This window comes from Castor canadensis, chromosome 6 (genome assembly GCF_047511655.1).
Source record: "Castor canadensis chromosome 6, mCasCan1.hap1v2, whole genome shotgun sequence".
NCBI lineage: Eukaryota > Metazoa > Chordata > Mammalia > Rodentia > Castoridae > Castor > Castor canadensis.
Window position 1 is genome coordinate 147,135,127 of NC_133391.1, and position 18,318 is coordinate 147,153,444.

General features: G+C 38.6%; 1 protein-coding gene across 1 annotated transcript in view; it reads right to left on the reverse strand.

Moving 5' to 3' along the window:
- The window catches only part of Ttc23l (tetratricopeptide repeat domain 23 like), a 43,385-nt gene extending 25,927 nt beyond the window's left edge, over positions 1–17,458 (reverse strand). The window contains exons 1-4 of the mRNA XM_074077644.1: positions 16,607–17,458; positions 15,355–15,426; positions 11,982–12,168; positions 5,754–5,877 (exon numbers count right to left, since the gene is read on the reverse strand). Of these exons, the coding sequence (XP_073933745.1) occupies positions 5,754–5,877; positions 11,982–12,168; positions 15,355–15,426; positions 16,607–17,022 (799 nt within the window). The 5' untranslated portion in view covers positions 17,023–17,458. The remainder of the gene's footprint in view (positions 1–5,753; positions 5,878–11,981; positions 12,169–15,354; positions 15,427–16,606) is intronic.
- Positions 17,459–18,318: the final 860 nt, after the last annotated feature.

Here is an 18,318-nt window from a genome sequence, read left to right on the forward strand (position 1 = left end):
TTCACCTATCTATAAAGTGATAATGAAAATACCGTCTATATTACCAAGTTGTTGCAAGGATTAATTTAATTCATGAAAAAGGATTAAGTAGTGACTAAATGAAGTCTGGAGAAATATCTGCCATTATCATTATCAGAGTCAATTTATCCTATTGAGTAATTTATTGGATCTGTTCTTTCTTTGGATATTTTTCATAGGGTGACTAATAGAATCTCTATAAAAAGGTAGCGTTCTCAAATGCAAACTCACTTCAGGTAGGTATTAGGCTTCCTACAGGCCAGATTATCTGGGTTTTTGTTTTTTTTTTACTGTTCTCTGTTGTTGCTGTACCAGTTTTTTGGGGTTTTTTTTTGCCACTAGACAGAGAAGACAGGGTTCATTATTTCATAATTTATTATTCTTTTTTCTGATTTTGTAATACTTGAAACAGATCTCTTAATACTTGGAAAGTTCCCAGTAATAACAGATTGACTAATTTATTGCTTAATTAATAATGAGAAAAATAGCAGGAAACTACTTGTTTATATTACTGTATTCTCCTTCCTCAACACTTGAAAGCAGGTCACCATTAGGTGCCAAGTTAATCCAGTGTTCTCAGCCTGCCCTTTCTCAGCTGCTGTGTCACTCAGCTTCTTAGGTGGAGTTGGCAACAGAGCTCTACTTCTGGTACCTCTAACACTATCTCACCAAGCAACAGCCATTTATAGGCTCTGCTTTACAAAGGTCTATGTTCTCTTATGAACCACATCCCATCAATTTCTCCATTTTTAAAGTCTTCAAGCTCTCTCCCAACTTCTCTCTACCAAAAATCTTACTGCATCTCCTCTTATAAAATTATCTTCACTTGCTTTTTCTGTCTTCTCCAGCGACCCTCTTCTTCCTCATGCCTTTCAATATATAGTATATAGAACACACAGTTTATTCAGCACCCAGGAGGCTGAGGCAGTAGGATTACAAGTTCAAAGCCAGCCTGGCTACATAGTAAGAACCTGTCTCAAAAAACAAACAAACCAGGCATGATGGCTCAAGCCTGTAGTACTAACTACTTGGGAGGTGGAGAAAGGGAAGATCATCGTTCAAGATCAGCCCAGGCAAAAAGTTTGTGAGATCCCATCTTAACCAATGACTGGGTGTGGTTGTGTGTTCCTGTCATCCCTGAAGCACAAGCAGGAAGATCACAGTCCAGACTGGCCTGTGAATAAAGTAAGACTCTATCTCAAAGTAATTAATTTAAAAAGGGTATAGAGTGGCTCAAGTGGTAGAGTGCTACATAGAGCAAGTGCAAGGCTCTGAGTTCAACCCCCAGCACCACCCAAAAAGGAGAGAAGGAAGGGAGGAAGGAAGGTAGTCTAGACACTGATTCCTGCTCTTTCTACTCATCCCTGGGATCTCGCTTCTGTGAGAAACTGGTCTTCTGAGGTTCCCCAAGGATCTAATAAATTAATATAATCACAGTTTTTCAGATCTCACCTTGCTGCAGCATCAGGTACCCTTACTTTCTTGATTCCAAGGTACAGAACCAATCTGGTTCTGTTTTATGATCATTTGCTAATTGATTCTATGCTAACTTTTTCTGGGGTCCTTCATTCCTTTCCATCAGTGTGTACATTTTCCAAGTCTTTCAGTTTCTTTCTCTTTTCTCGTTGCTTTTCAAAAGTTTTATTAACTCCTTTAACTTCAGCCTTTGCCTCCATGTTTATAATTTTCCCTGTCTAGTTTTGGTCTCAAACAGCCCTTCATATGCTTATGATTTTCATTTTATCCTCAACAATTTTTGGTACAAATTTCTAGCACCGAGTGAAAAGGTACTTGTAAGTTCTACATTGCAATTAAAAAATACTTCAAAAACTGATCCCAGTATTTCTTTCCTGTCCACTTCCTTTTATCACTTATCTCTGAAAATGGTACCTTTGGGTGACTGAAATGTCAACATTATCTTTGGGCATCACTTTTCCACAACCTTAAGTCAAATACCATGTCCTGTCAATTCTTCATTCACAGTCTCTTTCTTTCAATAATTACCTATTTTTGAATAGGTAATATATTTTACTGATTGAAAAGTTAAAATTATGTGAAAAGGTAAGTACTTACAGGGTCTCACTTCCAATCCTGTTTCCTTTTACTCCAAGAACTCTCTAATTTTCATTCTTGTGTCCTTTACTGTCTTTATGTAAATATAAGCACAAATTCTCATTTCTCTTCCCCTCTTACTTCCACAAAAAGAACAGTTTTATAACACTGCTCTTTTCCTGGTAGTATATAGAGATTTTTCACATTCATTTTTATCTGTCTTTGTGTGTTTATGTACTCAGTGCAATTGATGGATTCAAGGTTGTTTCTAATTTTTCACTACCATAAACAATGCTGCATATGTGTGTTTAGGAAAGATTCCCAGAAGTGGGATTTCTGGTTAAAAAAATAAATGTATTATTCCTTCATAGACTCCTGAATCTTTACCTTCCTCACCTATTTTTATGTTATTAGCCAAGTTTTAGACCCAGATAACCGAGGCAGCTTCCTTTCTAGCTATCACCACTAGATTAACCTTGCCAAAAGTACACTTTGACATTTTTATCATCCTGCTGGAAAATTTCCAGTAGTCTTCCTTGCCTCCCAATAAATGATAAAATCCTTATCCTGCATCTACAATCCCACCATGGTCTCCACAATGCATCCTCCTTTCCAGATTCATCTTCCCAGTCCAAATCTTGGCAAGACAAGGCTGCTTATTGCTGAATAAATAGATGTTGCATGTTCCTCCTTCATGTCTTGGCCTCTGTCCTTCTCTTTCCTTGGAATTCCCCTCACCTTTTTCTTCTACCACCTAAACCCTGTTCATTTTTTATAGTTCTTCTTGAATGCCACCTCCCCCCACAAACCTACCACATGCCATCTCAGCCAGCAATGATTTCACTCAACCATTCCAAAGCCATTTATTTAAATCAGTTAAACAGCATTTACCTTATAATGTCTGCTGACATAGTTAGATCTCTAGGTAGCTCACTCTCCACAAGCAATTGTGAGTTCTTTCAGGTCTTCTGCACATTGTATTTCCCAAAATGCTCTTCACAATATTTCATGGATATAAGTGTCTCACTAAATACTCATTGAAAGACTGTTTATTGAGAGATATCAACCTTTGAGCTTGATCTCCCATATCCCAATACTGGAAAAGACTCAGAGGAAAATGAGGAATGCTGGTCTGGTGGCTATAAAGCATGCACACGTGCAATGAGGCATGAATACACAAATGCATTTGTCCTGCCCACATGGAAGGCTGGCTCATATATTCTGCCCATTATAAAGCAGTTTCAGGATTAATGACAACAAAACTAAATGGAGCTCAGCAAGCACTTCATTTCTCTTAAAGGTTTGAGAATTTTCAAAGCCTTACTTGCCTTATTCCATCGACCAGAATAATAAAAAAAAAGCTTAAGGGAGAAACTGGGTAAAGGACTACAGCTGAAATAAAAGGCAATGGTATATCCTCGAGGAAAGCTCACCCCCCAATCTATTCTAGAAAAACTCCAGGCTGGATGTCAGAAACTCTGGGTTCAACTCTAAGTACATATATTGTATGTGAACACTGCATCTAAACAGGAAGCTCTTTCTCCCATGTAGGAAAAGCAAACAAACAAATCTTCTTAATAGATTAATAAATATCTCTTCCCACTCCCCTTCCTGAGATAGGGTTTCCCTGTGTAACCTAGGCTGATCTGAAATTTGCCATATAGACCATGCTGGCCTTAAACTTGTGATCTTCCTACCTCAGCCCTCCTAGTGCTGAGATTACAGGAATAAACTACCATGCTTTGCTTTCTTCTAATCTCTTATCTCAAATGTGATTTTCCATTCCTGTATGAGGAAGAACTGTGAATTAGGAAGAAAAGGCTGCTGTCTTTTATGATATTACCTGTTTACTTATTTTGACTCGGTTTGGAATCTAACTGGAAAAGAAGTCAGTTTGTGGCTCATTATGGAAAGGGAAGATTTCAGAAGACACAGAACAAACTCCTTGCATGGACAACCATAGTAATCTTCTTCCCACTCCAGAAGAAGCAACCTCTGTCCTTGTGCCAGTTTCAGATAAATCTCTCTTCTCAAAGCCTTCCTCTTCAGTTCAAGTTGTTGTAACTTCAAGTCTGAATTTCATCAAAAATATTGAGCTAGTATCTTTGCATTTGGCCAATTTGGTCCATGCCAAAACCGAGTATCAGCAACCTATCAATTGCCATCTCCATGATGTCTCTCCAGTCTTTATCTTATTTAACCTCTTTCTAGTACCTGTAACTGATGAAACCACACTGCACTACTTTTTGAAACCCTCTCTCTTACTTTGGCTTCCATGACAAAGAGCCCTCCTGATTCTTCTATTTCCATTGCTGGATCCTCTTTTATTACCCATCCCTAATGCTCTTGCTTTCTAGTTTTATGTCTTCTTTTGTCGTTCCTTCTTTTTCTATACACTTTTGTTGATCAAGCTCATTCACTCCCACAGCTTAACTTCCTCCTATGTGCTAATCCCTTCCAAATGGACATTTTTTTCCCTCACCTCCAGATCCACTATTCAGTTGCCTACTGAATGAACATAGACTTGGATTCAGCTTATCTGAAACAAAACTCAGTAGCTTCTTCCCCCCTCCCTTTCTATCAACTTGGACTTCCTTTTTTTGTGTATGTGCTAGGGATCTTGGAATCTAACTCAAGGACTCATGCTTGTATTCCACCACTGAGGTATGTCCTCAGCCCCCTGTCTTCATCTTTAATTCTTTATTTCAGTTAAAGGTCCAGGTCATACCCACATCAACTTCAACTCTTTTTATACTTTCCACTCCATACAGAATTGTTCGTTAAATGTCACCAAGTCTACATTTTGCCTTTCTCCATCCCAACTGCCATGATCAGTGCCTTCATTTAGTCTCATCTGGGAAGGATAGTGGCCTTACTGAAGGTTTTCACCTCATTGTTCCAAGCTAGAATTTCTCATTTTACAACATAAGTTGGATTATGTTACTACCTCTCTTCAACCCTCTTGGTAACTCTCCAAACTCCTTGGTATCTGGACCCTTTCATTACCACCATAGGCATAAGCTGTCTGTTCTAAGGTGTGTTCTGTTCTACCCTAACCCTGTGGGTCTGGAAAGAACCTGCAATGTTCTGTTTAAGGAGTTTCACAAAGAATACCCTCCTCTTAGCTCCCACTGACTCTTGTTCCAGGAATGACTGAGGTAACTCAATTAATACACCAACAAATATTTATTAAATCTTTAATGCAAAGTTTTTGCCCTTATGGAGCTTTTACTTTGGTTCTAGTTTTAGCAAATGGTTCTAGTTTTAGCAAATGGTACTTCTGTACCATCTGTTTCCCTGATGCTAAGTGTTTGCACTTCTCTGTCCTTCCACTAATGACCTGTGTCTGAAATCCCGGACATTGTCCTTTGCCAACTGTAACTCAGTGTCTCATCTATAAACCAAGGATAATAGTAGTAACCCCCTCAAAGAGATACTATGAGGATTGGATAAAACTATCTTGGCACTTGACAAATACTCACCAACTATCATAATCACCATTATTCTCTATACTATGAAGACACACTGTGTTCCTTATCCATAGACTCTCCTTTCTCTTGATGAATTGTGAACTGGGGAGAGGGGGGTACCCTCCCAGTTATCCTCATCCTAAGGAGGTTTGTGTGGGCTTAGTTCGGCCTTACAGGCTGCCCCACCCAGACCCAGGTGGGGAAACCAAGTACCTCTCAGTGTCAGGTAGCCATAAGCCAGGTTGGCCAAAGCCTGTGCACATTTCCAATGTTGTTCCCCAAAAATAATCTGAGAAAGGATAACACATCGAATCAGCTCCTTGTTTGCTTGGATATTCTGTAGAGAACAAAAGAAGTCATCATGCTTTTAGGGAAGGAAAAATATTCCTAGTCCCTCAATAGAAGGTAGAAGTGAATTTGCCTGTCATCTTTTGTTTTGTTTTGTTTTTTTGGTGATATTGGGGTTTGAACTCAGGGCTATGTGCTTCTAGGCAGGTGTTCTACCACTTAAGCCACACCTGTGATCTCTTTTTTCTTCTCATTCACTCCCATGCCAAATCCAGCCAATTAAGTCTGGTTGGTTCCACCATACTCCTATATCCAAGCCCTTTTCTTTATTTCTACCTTGAATACCTAATCTCAGGTACCCTTATAATTTACCTGGCTGGACATTATAGCCCTTCCTTGCTGCTTCTACTTTTGTTCTACACACTACCTTCTATGTGACAGCCAGAGTGATTTCTTTTAACTTTCTATCATGAAAAACTTTAGCAACAATATGGAGAGTGAATCACTTAGTTTCATCTGTTATATACTCATGGTTGATCTTGTTTCTTATCTATACTCCTTGATATACCCTCCCTTTTATTGTGCTGTAGCAAATCAAAGACATTACATCATTTCTATATAAGTATTTCACAAGTATGTCTAAAAGATCTGGAATGATAAACAATCACAAAATCATTATCTCACCAAAATATTAACAATTATTCCTTAATATCAATATCTCATCTCACAAATCTATTATTTTAAACAGTTTTTTGACTGAGATCAGTCTCTTGAGTCTCTTTTCACCATAGGTTCCTCTTCTATCTCTAATTTTTTTTCTTGGAAATTATTTGTTGAAGAAACTGGGTTATTTACTATAGTATTTCCCACAGAGATAAATTTTTAATTTTTTTAATTGTTAGCATATAATAGCTGTACAGGTGGGTACATTGTATAAGTGTATATATTATATAGGTGCTTACAATAGATTTACTCCCTCCATCCCTCCATTGTTCTCCCTCATCTCCTCTCCCCCTTCTTAGAACAATTTCAACAGGTTTCATTATTCTATTTTCATATATGAATACAAAATACATACACCATATTCACTCTTTCCTTATGCCCTCCCCCTCCCACTAGTATCTACCCCCAGAAAAGACCTGTTTTAACCTTCTGTTCCTTAATATTTAAAAGTGAATATTGATTGCCCAAGGGGATCTCACCTTGGCATTTAAGGTAAGCACGATATAAAGTATATCATGCTTTAATCAGATTAGCCCCCTAGGTGGGGGGGAGAGGAAGGGGGTGAGGTGGGTGCTAGGGAGGGGGTGGAGGCAGGGGAGAGAAATGACCCAAGCATTGTATGCACATATGAATAAAAAAAAAGATTAGCCTCCTAATTACTTACTCTTTGTCTATCACCCTGCTACCCTATTATTCCACACCTTACAGTGCATTGTTATATTATATTCATATATAGATAGGATGTTTTAATATTTTTCTAACATTCTCTTTTCCTCTCCCACCTCCTATAGTCCCCTCAGACAGATCCACTAATACAATCTTCTCTCTCTCACTATATATGTTTGTATATGTATATGTATGATTATATATGTATTTATTTCTACATTTAATTTACAGGTCTAGTTTCCACATGAGGGAAGACATATGCGACCTTTGACTTTTTGAGTCTGGCTTATTTTGCTTATCATGATGATCTCCAGTTCCATTCATTTACCTGCAAACAACATAATTTCATTCTTCTTAATGGTTGAACACTCCATTGTGTATATATATATATATACTACAAATACTACATTTTCTTTTTTTTTTTTTGCAGTACGGGAGCTTGAACTCAGGGTTTCAAATGTGATAGGCAGGCATTCTATTACTTGAGCCATTCTGCCAGCCCTAAACCACATCTTCTTAATCTATTCAGTTGTGGAGCATCTGGGCTGTTTCCAGTGCTTGGCTTTTGTGACTAGAGCTGCAATAAACACGTGCGTGCAAGTGGCTCTATGGTGTCCTGGCACACGTCCCGTCGAGTTTATACTCAGGAGTGGTATCACTGGATCATATGGTGGCTCCACTTTTAGTTTTTAAGGGACCACCATACTGCTTTCCACAGCGGTTGCACTAATTTACATTCCTACTGACAGTGTAGACCTATTCATTTTCCCCACATCCTCGCCAGCATTTGTTGGAGTTTGTGTTATTGATGATGGCCATTCTGACTGGAGTGAGATCCAAATCAATGTTGTTTGGATTTGTGTTTCCTTTCTGGCCAAAGATGTGGAGCATTTGCTCTTATGTTTATTGCCATTTGTACTTCTTCTTTTGAGAACTGTCTGTCAGTGCATTTGCCCATTTATTCAGTGGGCTGTCGATCCTTTGAGGGGTTAGGTTTTTTTAGCTCCCTGTATATTCGGGTTATTAATCCCTTGTCAGATGTTTATCTGGCAAAGATTTTTTCCCATTCCGTTGGCTGTCTCTTCAGTCTAGTGACTGTTTCCTTTTCTGTGCAGAAGCTTTTTAGTTTCATGCAGTCCCATTTGTCAATCATTTCTCTCAATTGCTGAGCTATTGGCAGTCTAGTCAGAAAGTTATTACCAATGCATATGTGGTTTGGTGTGCTCCGTATTTCTTCCTGGAGTACTTTCACTGTTTCAGATCTTACCTTAAGATCTTTAATATACTTTGAATTGATGCTAGTACAAGGTGAAGGACTGGAATCTAGTTTCAACCTTCTGCAGGTGGATATCCAGTTTTCCCAGCACCACTTGTTGAAGAGGCTATCTTTTTTCCAAAGCATGTTTTGGGCTCCCTTTTCAAAAATCAAATGGCTGGAGCTGCATGGATTTGTGTCAGGGTTTTCTATTTTATTCCACTGATCTTTATGACTGTTTCTGTCACAGTACCATGGTGCTTTTATTACTATGACTCTGTAGTATGGTTTGAAGTCAGGTATTGTGATTCTTCCAGCATTGCTCTTTGGCTCAGCATTGCTTTGACTATTTGAGGTCTTTTGTGCTTCCTATGAACTTCCGGACTGACTTTTCTATCTTGGTGAGGAATGTCATTAGAATTTTGATGCAGATTACATTGAACATATAGATTGCATTTCAATCTATATTGAAATGAGTTTTTTGAGTACATCCTCATGCTGTCATTTAACACGTGGCTCTGTTCTCTGTTCTACCTTTATACTGGTAGACTTAGAATTTTCGTTATCTTCAGCCTCAATTTTTTGGGGGGGTCTCACTATGTAGCCCAGGCTGGCCTGGGACTTGTGATCCTCCTGCTTCTACATAGTGATTGCTGAGATTACAGGTGTGAACCACCACACTCAACTTTCCTTTGTTTTTATTTTTAAGCACAACTACTTCATAGGTAGTAGTATGCTCTTCCATCAGAAGATAATTGACGTATCTCTTTTTCTGTTCTTAGTGCAACTGCATGGACCAATTCATAAGAGATTATAAAATGGTGATAATTCTAATTCTACCATCCTTCTTCATATGTTAGTCGGAATAATTCTCTAAAGATAAACATCCCCTGATTTTTGGTTACTTACAACAGTTTATAAAGGCAGGACATGTGATAATTCTTTCCCTTTACTTACCAGCTTCCAAAATAGTAAGTTCATTCACTGGCATCATCCAATGGTGATCAAATACTTTGCTATTATTATAAACTTACGTGTATTTTAAACATACTTAATGTGCCAGTATAATCTTTTAAAAGTATAAATTAGATCCTGTGACTTTCCTGCACAAAACTCAAAACATTAAAAAAGTTTCATCAAAAAAATGAAAATTTTAAAATGAAATTATTAAGTCCTTACCATGACCTCCAAGGCTCTGCTTAATAGGACCCTACCTGCATCCCTCCCCACAAACACACTTCATTTTCTAATATTCTCCTTCTCCTCTTACTCTCTACTATAATCAGACTTGTCCATCTGTTCCTGAATAGGGCAAATTAATTTTCAGCATAGGGTTTTTGCACTTACTTTTCCCCTTGCTTGGGACACTCTTTCATGTAGTTCAGTCTCTCAGTTCATTTTCATTTTATTCACCACAGAGAAGAAGCTATTCTTGGCCACCTTTCTAAAATAGTCACTCACTAACCCATTACCTATTTTATTTTTTACTTCATGGCCCTCATTTCTATCTGACCTTGTGTTAACTATTCTTTTCTGTTGGCATGTCTATTACCTGTCTACCCAAATAGAAGATTGCTCCTTGAAAGAAGCTTATTCCTCATGTTCACTGTTGTATGGCCAGCTCACAGAGGAGTATTATAATCAGTATTTGTTGTATGAATTATCTCTTTATTAACAAGGACAAGGGGGGGATAGGGAGAATGCCTCTGCCACTGTAGAACTGATGTGCAGAGATCTCCAAGAAATCACAAAACTGTACATTCAAGTCACTGATTTCAGTGACTGTACAAACACAATTACTTGTTGGCTGTAGCAGTCAACAAAGGCAGGCATCAATTTCCTGGTGAAGTGTAAACAGCCCTTCAAGGAATCAAAAGCCTGGAGTTTCAGACCGGTTATAATGTTTACTAAGTTATGTTGCTTTAGGGAGGATCACCCAGATCCCAGCTTCTTTTTCTGAGACTGGAAGCCCATACCATCTACCTTATAGTTACTTTAAGAAAAGAAAATTAGTCCATGTCTAAGTGACCCAAATTTGTTAAATGCTATCTAATTGTAACTCACTTAAAGAGTAATATGCAGGTATAGTAACACCTTATGTGAATCTGAGGACTACTTCTTCCTGACTCCTATGTATCCCACCTAATCTGATACTTAGTTTGCTTCCTGCTCAAATATAGATGCAAGTAATGGAAGATGGATTTTTCCCTTGATGCTTTAAAAAAAAATCCAGTCATCATTTTTGAGAGTTGCCTATGGGTTGACCACAGCAAATATTAAGTTCTATTTTGAGGAAAAAAGTAGAATACCATGAAAAATCATTAAAATGTGAGTCTAAAGCTTTGAGTTCTACCCATGCTCTGGATAGTCATTTTCCCTCACGAAAATAAGATAACTAATGTGGGCTCTAGCAGTCATCTCAGCACAGTTATTCCAGATGGTAGCATCCCCTCCCTTCAGGCCTATGAGTACTGGGATGGTTTACATTGAACTCCTATGATCTAACCAAGGAGTTCCCAAGCCTTAAAAATCTACATTTGCACTCCATGGAAGATGATACATTTTTCTGTTTGTTTGTTTCTAGAAACGATCTTTCTAAACTAGATAGGTGAACTAGTGATAGGTCCAGGCCAAGATGATTGTCCTTTGAAAGTTCTCTATATAAGTTCCAGAGGTAAATTTATAGATACCCATCTATAAATCGATGATAGAGAGGTATCAGTTTCTATTATATGCCTCTGAAGTACATCTCAGCCTTTCCTGAGCCATCTCCCCTTTTTTACACATATACTTTAAAATTATTACTTTCCTTAACCAAGAATGGACTGAAAGTAGCGTATGAACTCCTCTATTGATAAATCATGCTCTAGAAGAGAAGCAGGCTGGATCTGTGTTCTAATAATGAAAGCTGATGTGTTCCTGTCTCAGGATCCTGAATTTTGAACTCTTGCTCAGAAACTTGCTTGGAAATCCTAGTTTCCAAATCCTTGATTCCATCTTAGAAATGCATTATCTGGCCTCTGCTTCTTCCAGTTTCTTGTCCTTTGGTTTACTTACAATTTCACTGTAAATGCAGGCGTCCTACCCACATCATTGTTGGGCCTGAGCCCAGACCTCTGCTTAGTTAACCCATGTTTCAGCCTCCTGCCTCACCATCCTGACCCTCTTCTTACCTAAGAGATATCATACTAAGCCCTTCTAGGAGAAGTGAAAAACTTTTAATAAAGGCTAATCAAACAGAAACAGGGCAAAGCAAACATTAATTTTCAGTTTAAAGTTTGGAACATAAACACTCCAAAAAAGGAACAGATAGCAAACCAGGCACAAAACTGAAAGATAGGCTGGCTCCCCAACTATACTTTGGTTTTTTTGTTCCTCCTACTCACAATGAAATACAACACCTTCCTCTACTTCATGTGCTTCATTCTGCAGTAAAGGAAGAGCTTCTCTAAATATGGGCATATTTTTAAATGGAAACAAAAACCTAGTGAATTTTTTGTTTGCTTTACCATTTTTTCCTTAATCAGGTGAGTTATTTTCTTCTGTGACTGAGCTAATTTTTCTCTGGGAAGAGACATATGATCAATGGCCTTCTCTCCTTCCTGGACTGTAGTGTCTTCTTCACTTTCTCCAGACTCACAAGTGGAACATAATTCATCTGTTTGTTGGTGTGCTGGGATCCTGGTTTGCTCTGACCTGTGGGTGTGAGGGGACATGGAGTCAAGATTCTCAAACAAGATAAAGCTAAAGGTTATAGAGCTCCCACCTGAGGACATGGACATGCTTTTTAAATTAAACTTGGAATAAAGATAGGTGGTAAACTCATGTCACCCTCAAAGCGTAGTATCTAGGATAAGAATGTAGTGCTTTAAAGTAAACAGATTTGGAGAACTAGTCACTTGCATTAGAGTCGTAGTTCTGCTGCTTACAAAATATATGACCCTAAATAAACTATTACTTAATCTACCTTTCTATAAAATTAATCCAATATATAATTGAATACCTACCTGATGAAGATGGAGAATTAATGAGATAATCCAAATCATTTAGCACAATAAAGGTGCCTATTAAGTGCTCATTTAACATTAGCTATTACTATTATCATTATCTCCATGACTTGGTTTCTTCTTCTACAAAATAAGGGTACTGAATTGGATGATCTTTAAAATCCTAAAATATTCTGATATAAATCACACAAGTAAATGGATATAGTGAAATAAGGGACAGGGAACTAATGTTTTTAAGGTTAGACTTCATGTGTCCTCTTTCATTAATCTCAAAAGCTTCAACATATGGTAGGAAGCTAACTAAAGAGGTTGCGAGTCCCCAGGATGAGGGGAGGGAACCCACGCTGGATCAAGTGCAGAGTCAGAAGAGAAATGGCCTTCTCAGTTGTGTTAGAAATAAATGTGGTGAGCTAAATGAGGTGGCTCCTGCCTATAATCCCAGCACATAGAAGGATAAAGTAGGAGGATCTCAAATTCCAGAATAGGTTGGGCTATTTAGTGAAAACTTGCCTCAGAAAAATTATTTTTCTTTTCCACTGATTACTTAGGAAATGAATGTTTATTTTAAAATGAAAAGGAAATGCAGAAAACTATGACAGGAAAATAAATGTCAAGTGTAATCTTTTATACCAAGTTTAAAAAATTACATGCTACCTAATATCCATCCATAGTCTTGTTGCAAATAATATATCCAAAACATCCAAGCATGCCAGGTCATGTGGATAGGAGAGCAACATTTTTTCAGGTCCAGGCCCAGGTGGGATAGTCTACCCACAGACAAGCATGCATTTAGCAGACATGCTAACTCAACAGAAAAGCCAAGGATGGCTGGCAATGTGACGACAGGTGATAATCTCGGCTCCCCTCTGACTCTTGAATTCTGTATTCTCCTTCAAGACACAACCCAGATGATGGAAGTCTCTAGAGTAGCAATCAAACTACCACCCAAAAGGCTTGCAAAATTTCCCCCAAATATCTACTATAACGCAATTCATACTGTAGTCTTATTATTTTTGTTTCTTTATTTGTTACTAAACCTTCTACTAAGTAAACTCCACCAGCACAGGTGCTGAGTCTCAATTTGTTTCTGATATTAAATCACAGTTAATTCAAATAATGAATGTAACATCATAAGGAACTAACGAACAAGTCCATAAAAAGTCTCTAGAATGTTTGAAAAACTCTGAGAGAGGAAATCTGTGGCAAGAGATTATAACTCAAGAAAACTAACAGAAAGAACATTTTTCTCTCAAAAGAAAATTCTGTTTGGGCTGCATATTTCATAGACCTGGCACAGAAGTTAAATATAGTAAGTCACCAAAGAATTACCAATTATGCATATTAAAATTATAAGCCCTAATATGTTAAATTAAGCCTTGAATGAAATTAAGCTGAGACCAAGGGTAGAAGTCCTCATTAGTGGGGACCTTAAAGAAATGACAAACATTGGGGTCCTCATAAGTTATTTGAGAATGCAAATCTATGAATCAGCTTTCAACATCCTGCTATAAAAGATAACATGGCAAAATAATGTTGGCTAGTTATAGATCTTAAAGGAAAGTCAGAGCAAAAGCAATAAACCTTGATAGACTTGTAACTATTCGATATGTTGCCTTTATAAATGTGAATTCTTACTGATAATATTGTATTTGGCATAATTATCTGATGATATCTGAGATATTCTACCATAAACTCTACATTTTGTAACTTCAATTGTCATAGTTCCATATTTATGGCTTGCATTGTATTTTAATAAGATGGCCTTGGTATAGGCCTGAAGTACCATGGCAAAACCCCCTTGGACTATGAATATATGCTTAAAAAGAAATAAAGGGCAAAAGAGTAAAACAGATCTTTTCCTGGAGGTGAGTACCAGTAGGAGGCAGTAGGCACAAGGAAAGGGGGAATGAGGGTGAAAATGGTGGATGTATTTTGTATCCATATATGAAAATAGAAGAATGAAACCTGTTGAAATTGAAGTGAAATGAAACCTGTTGAAGAAGTGGGGGAGGGAGAAAGATGGAGAATGATATAAGATATATTGTAAGCACATATGTAAATATCAAAATGTATCCCCCTATACTAATAAAATCATTTTAAAAAAGATGACCCTCGTAGAACAATGGTTTGCAACTAAGGATGATTTGCCCCCTGTGAACATCTGGCCCCATCTAAAGATATTTTTGGTTGGTACACTTGACAATACTAGTGACATCTAGTGAATAAAGGATAGAGATGCTGCTAAACATCCACAATACATAGAATTGTTCTTAAAAACAAACAATTATCCAACTCAAAATGTCAATAGCACCAAGGATGAGATCCCCTGGTAGAGAGAAATGGTTAAAGAATGGACTCTGGAATTAGACTGCCTGGTTTTAAATTCCACTAACTGGCTGACTTTGGGCAAACTGCTTAATCTCTCACTGATTTACATTCATTATAAAATGTGGTAATGACGGCATCTCCCTCATGGGATAATCAGAGGATAGGCCCATAAGATGGGCCTATCCATCTTAAGATAAGCATTATCTATTATGATATGAAGTTTTAAAAAATTTAATCATTGTCTCTATTTCATGAAACTTAATTTTCTTACTGATTTGGTTATATTTTTCTCTATGACTTTACCAGTCTTTATCTTTTAAAACTTAAATTTCTTAAGTTAGGAAAAACTCAATTATCTTTCATTTGCATAAGTTTTAGATACAAATGACTATTATGCCACAATTATTATTAAAACCACATTGCAGAAGTGGACCTTTCTCTTCTATCTAATGTGCATGCAAAGTTTCTCAAGCAGGTTTGTCGTGGAAGGTCCCAGTGTTTCTGGTCCCAGTGAATAGCTATGATATCAAGGCTCTGTGGTACTTACAGGTGGAAGCAGAAGTCCCAGTCTGTGTCATTGCTTACGGTTGGAATGCGGATGGGCCTGGCTTGCATCTTCCTATCAAAAATCACATTTGATGTCAGCTTTGGGAGAAAAAGCTTAGAAGTTTGCTCTATTACCTCTTGAATGATCCTAACATTAAATGTTGAGGGGTTGGATGCTACTAACATTAAATTAGTATTGGAGTTAGTATCTCTAAACAATAGCATCCAACAGATGTTAAATTAGAACTGCCAAATATAAATCCACAACTAGATTATGCAATTCAAGGGTGGAGACCCCAAGGAAGCAGAAATTGAAGGCATTTACCAAAGAGTTGTATTTATTTTTTACTAATTTTACTCCGTATTACTTCTCCAAAATGCCTGGACTTTTTTTTTTAACCTCTAAAAAGTCACACCTTTACATTTCTTGGATCATCCTAACTATAGTCATCTATTCAACTCAAACCTCAACCACTGTTTGGAAGGCTGGAGGAGTGATTGAAGTGGTAGAGCACCTGCTTAGCAAGCCTGGGTTCCTGAGCTCAAACTCCAGTACTGAAAAAAAAAAAAACCAAAAAACAGTTTGGCAGGCCCGAGGTAAAAAAGGAGCCAAATAAAGCAACCAGCTCTCAATACTAAATGAAATATAACTAGTGCATTGGTTAATTCTCATTTCAGTTTTTAATAGAAAGCTCTAGTTAAGGAGCTAAAAATGTATGTGTCTAATTTGGTTATTGTTGTTAGCTGATGGGGTGAGTGGTGGAAACCCATGTTGGAAAATGTGATTTATAATTATTTGTGAAATTCATTTCTCAAGTCTATCCTTGTTGATTAAATCCACATTGAATGCACATTTATTGAACGTTAACACTCTCCAAGTCACTCTTCATTTCACCCTTAAGGATGTCACTCATTCCTTGACCCATGCTCCAGAAGACCCACTATCACAAAACAAAAAGGCAAGATTCCCTGATTTCTCTTTCTAAATCCTATCTTCAAAACTATGGCCAGGGCAAGGGGTTCTGACCCCTCAAACTGCTACCCCCTGTTCCTATGATGCTCCACACAGTCCTGAATTGGCACACCCAACTTTGGCCCCTCTCTCAAATACAGATCGCGCTCTTCTTTCCGCGGTTGTTCCTCTGTAAGTTCGTAAACCCTGCCTCCACGTGTCGAGCCCCCCTGGGCTGGGTTACCCGGACTGCACCCGAGAGGCTTGGCGAGGGCGGCTCCGAGGCGAGCGTCCAGCGTACCTGGCCAACGGCAGAGAAGCCACACCCGGAACTAGCCTTCCGGAATCCCTGGGCCAGGCTTTTCCGCCACCGCTGGAGGCGTCGGCGTCCTGGCCTCGGCCCACCTCGTTCCGGGCACCACACGGTGCCTTGCGGCAGCTAGTCGGTCTGCCAGGTCCGCCTCTGGCGCTTACCGCTGAGGTTCTGGCTCTGGAAACAATGGGGTTGCCATGGGAACAGAACGCTGCCTGAGCGCCAGAGCCTGTAGTCACGGCAACGCGGAGCACTTCCGGTCGCCTCGAAACCGGAAGCTCTGCGGCCATTAGGCTCTTGCGGGTCGTCAAGATACAAAGGGTCTCAGGTTCGTCCTCGAACCTGTCTCCGCTGCTCTGTTGACCTCTCAGAGATGAAGACTCATAAGAGAGGATAAGTTCCATCAAAGCATGGGAAGTAGCTTCGGGCCCAGGACTCAACTTGTTCAAAATGCGACGTTTACAGGTAGTGCTTGGCCACAACCCGGTGCAGGCCACGCCTGCTCTCTCCTGGGCTCAGCCCGCACCCCAGCAGTTTCCTGGTGTTCTCAGCCTCTAGACCCCTGAGGACAGGCTCAGGTATAACTGTTGACAGTGCTGCACTGTCTGTCACTTCTTCCGGTAAGATTGGCAAAAGGTTTGTTTAGGAACATGGAGTACACTAAGTGAGTAGCTTAAGAAATGCACCACTAGATCTGCTAATGATAAGCAGTTCAGGGAATACTTTTAGGGAGGAGAGAACATTTGGCATACACCACATAGGCCTAAATGATGAATCCATAGATTCTTATGTCACACCCCTTCAGTGGATCAAAACACAGTAGTAATGCACACAGATGCAGAGGGAATTGTAGCCCAAATCGAACTCTGACATTTAGTGTTTTGTGAAAATGTTGTCATGAACCCTGCAGTGAACCGAGCCCATAGCAAGTCAGGGTGGAAAGAATATATACCTCTGGAAAAAAAAAAAAAAAAAAAAGCATGCTAAGTAGAGAGAGAGAAAAATGTTTACAGAGATCTTCAAGATGGAATTTACATTTGGTGTTTGTTCTTTACAGATCTAGGGTGGAAGCTTTAGAATCTGTACCCTCAAGCTCCTGAGCCAAAATTTTGGAAAGGTCCCAACCTCTATTCTGTTTCCCAAGAAAACCCTCTGCATGGAACAATGGTGAGAGCAATGAAGTTGGTTTCAAGATGTCATGGTTGTGATTTTGACTTTGTGGCTGAAACAGGTCACAATCCACAGATCCCTATGTTCTTGACTATGCCACTTGCTTTCTAAAGCCCCTCCCAGTTCCAAGATTCTATGATATTTTTTGTGACTTCATGAATAGTAAGTAACATGTATGGAGAAGAAAAGGAGAACTTAATTTCTGTTGTTTAACTCTTTATTTCCTCTATTCCTATGTTGAGCATCATCAAATTTAAAAAATTCAGTGTTCTTTCTAGGAAATAGCTATGAGACTGTTTCTAAGTGTATTAAAGGTAAGCTTTCTTTTCAAAAACTTGCTTTTGCTAATCATTGTGAAGGTTAGTTTGGTACCAGAATAGGTACTGAATTCCCATTCTTAAAGCTGACACCAATTCTGCCTCCATGTAATTAGCTCTGACCAAAAAAACAAAACATGTTGCTGTCACCTATAAAATTATAAATCAAACTCAGAGAACTTTAAAGACTCAGAGTTCCAAACCTCTGTGATA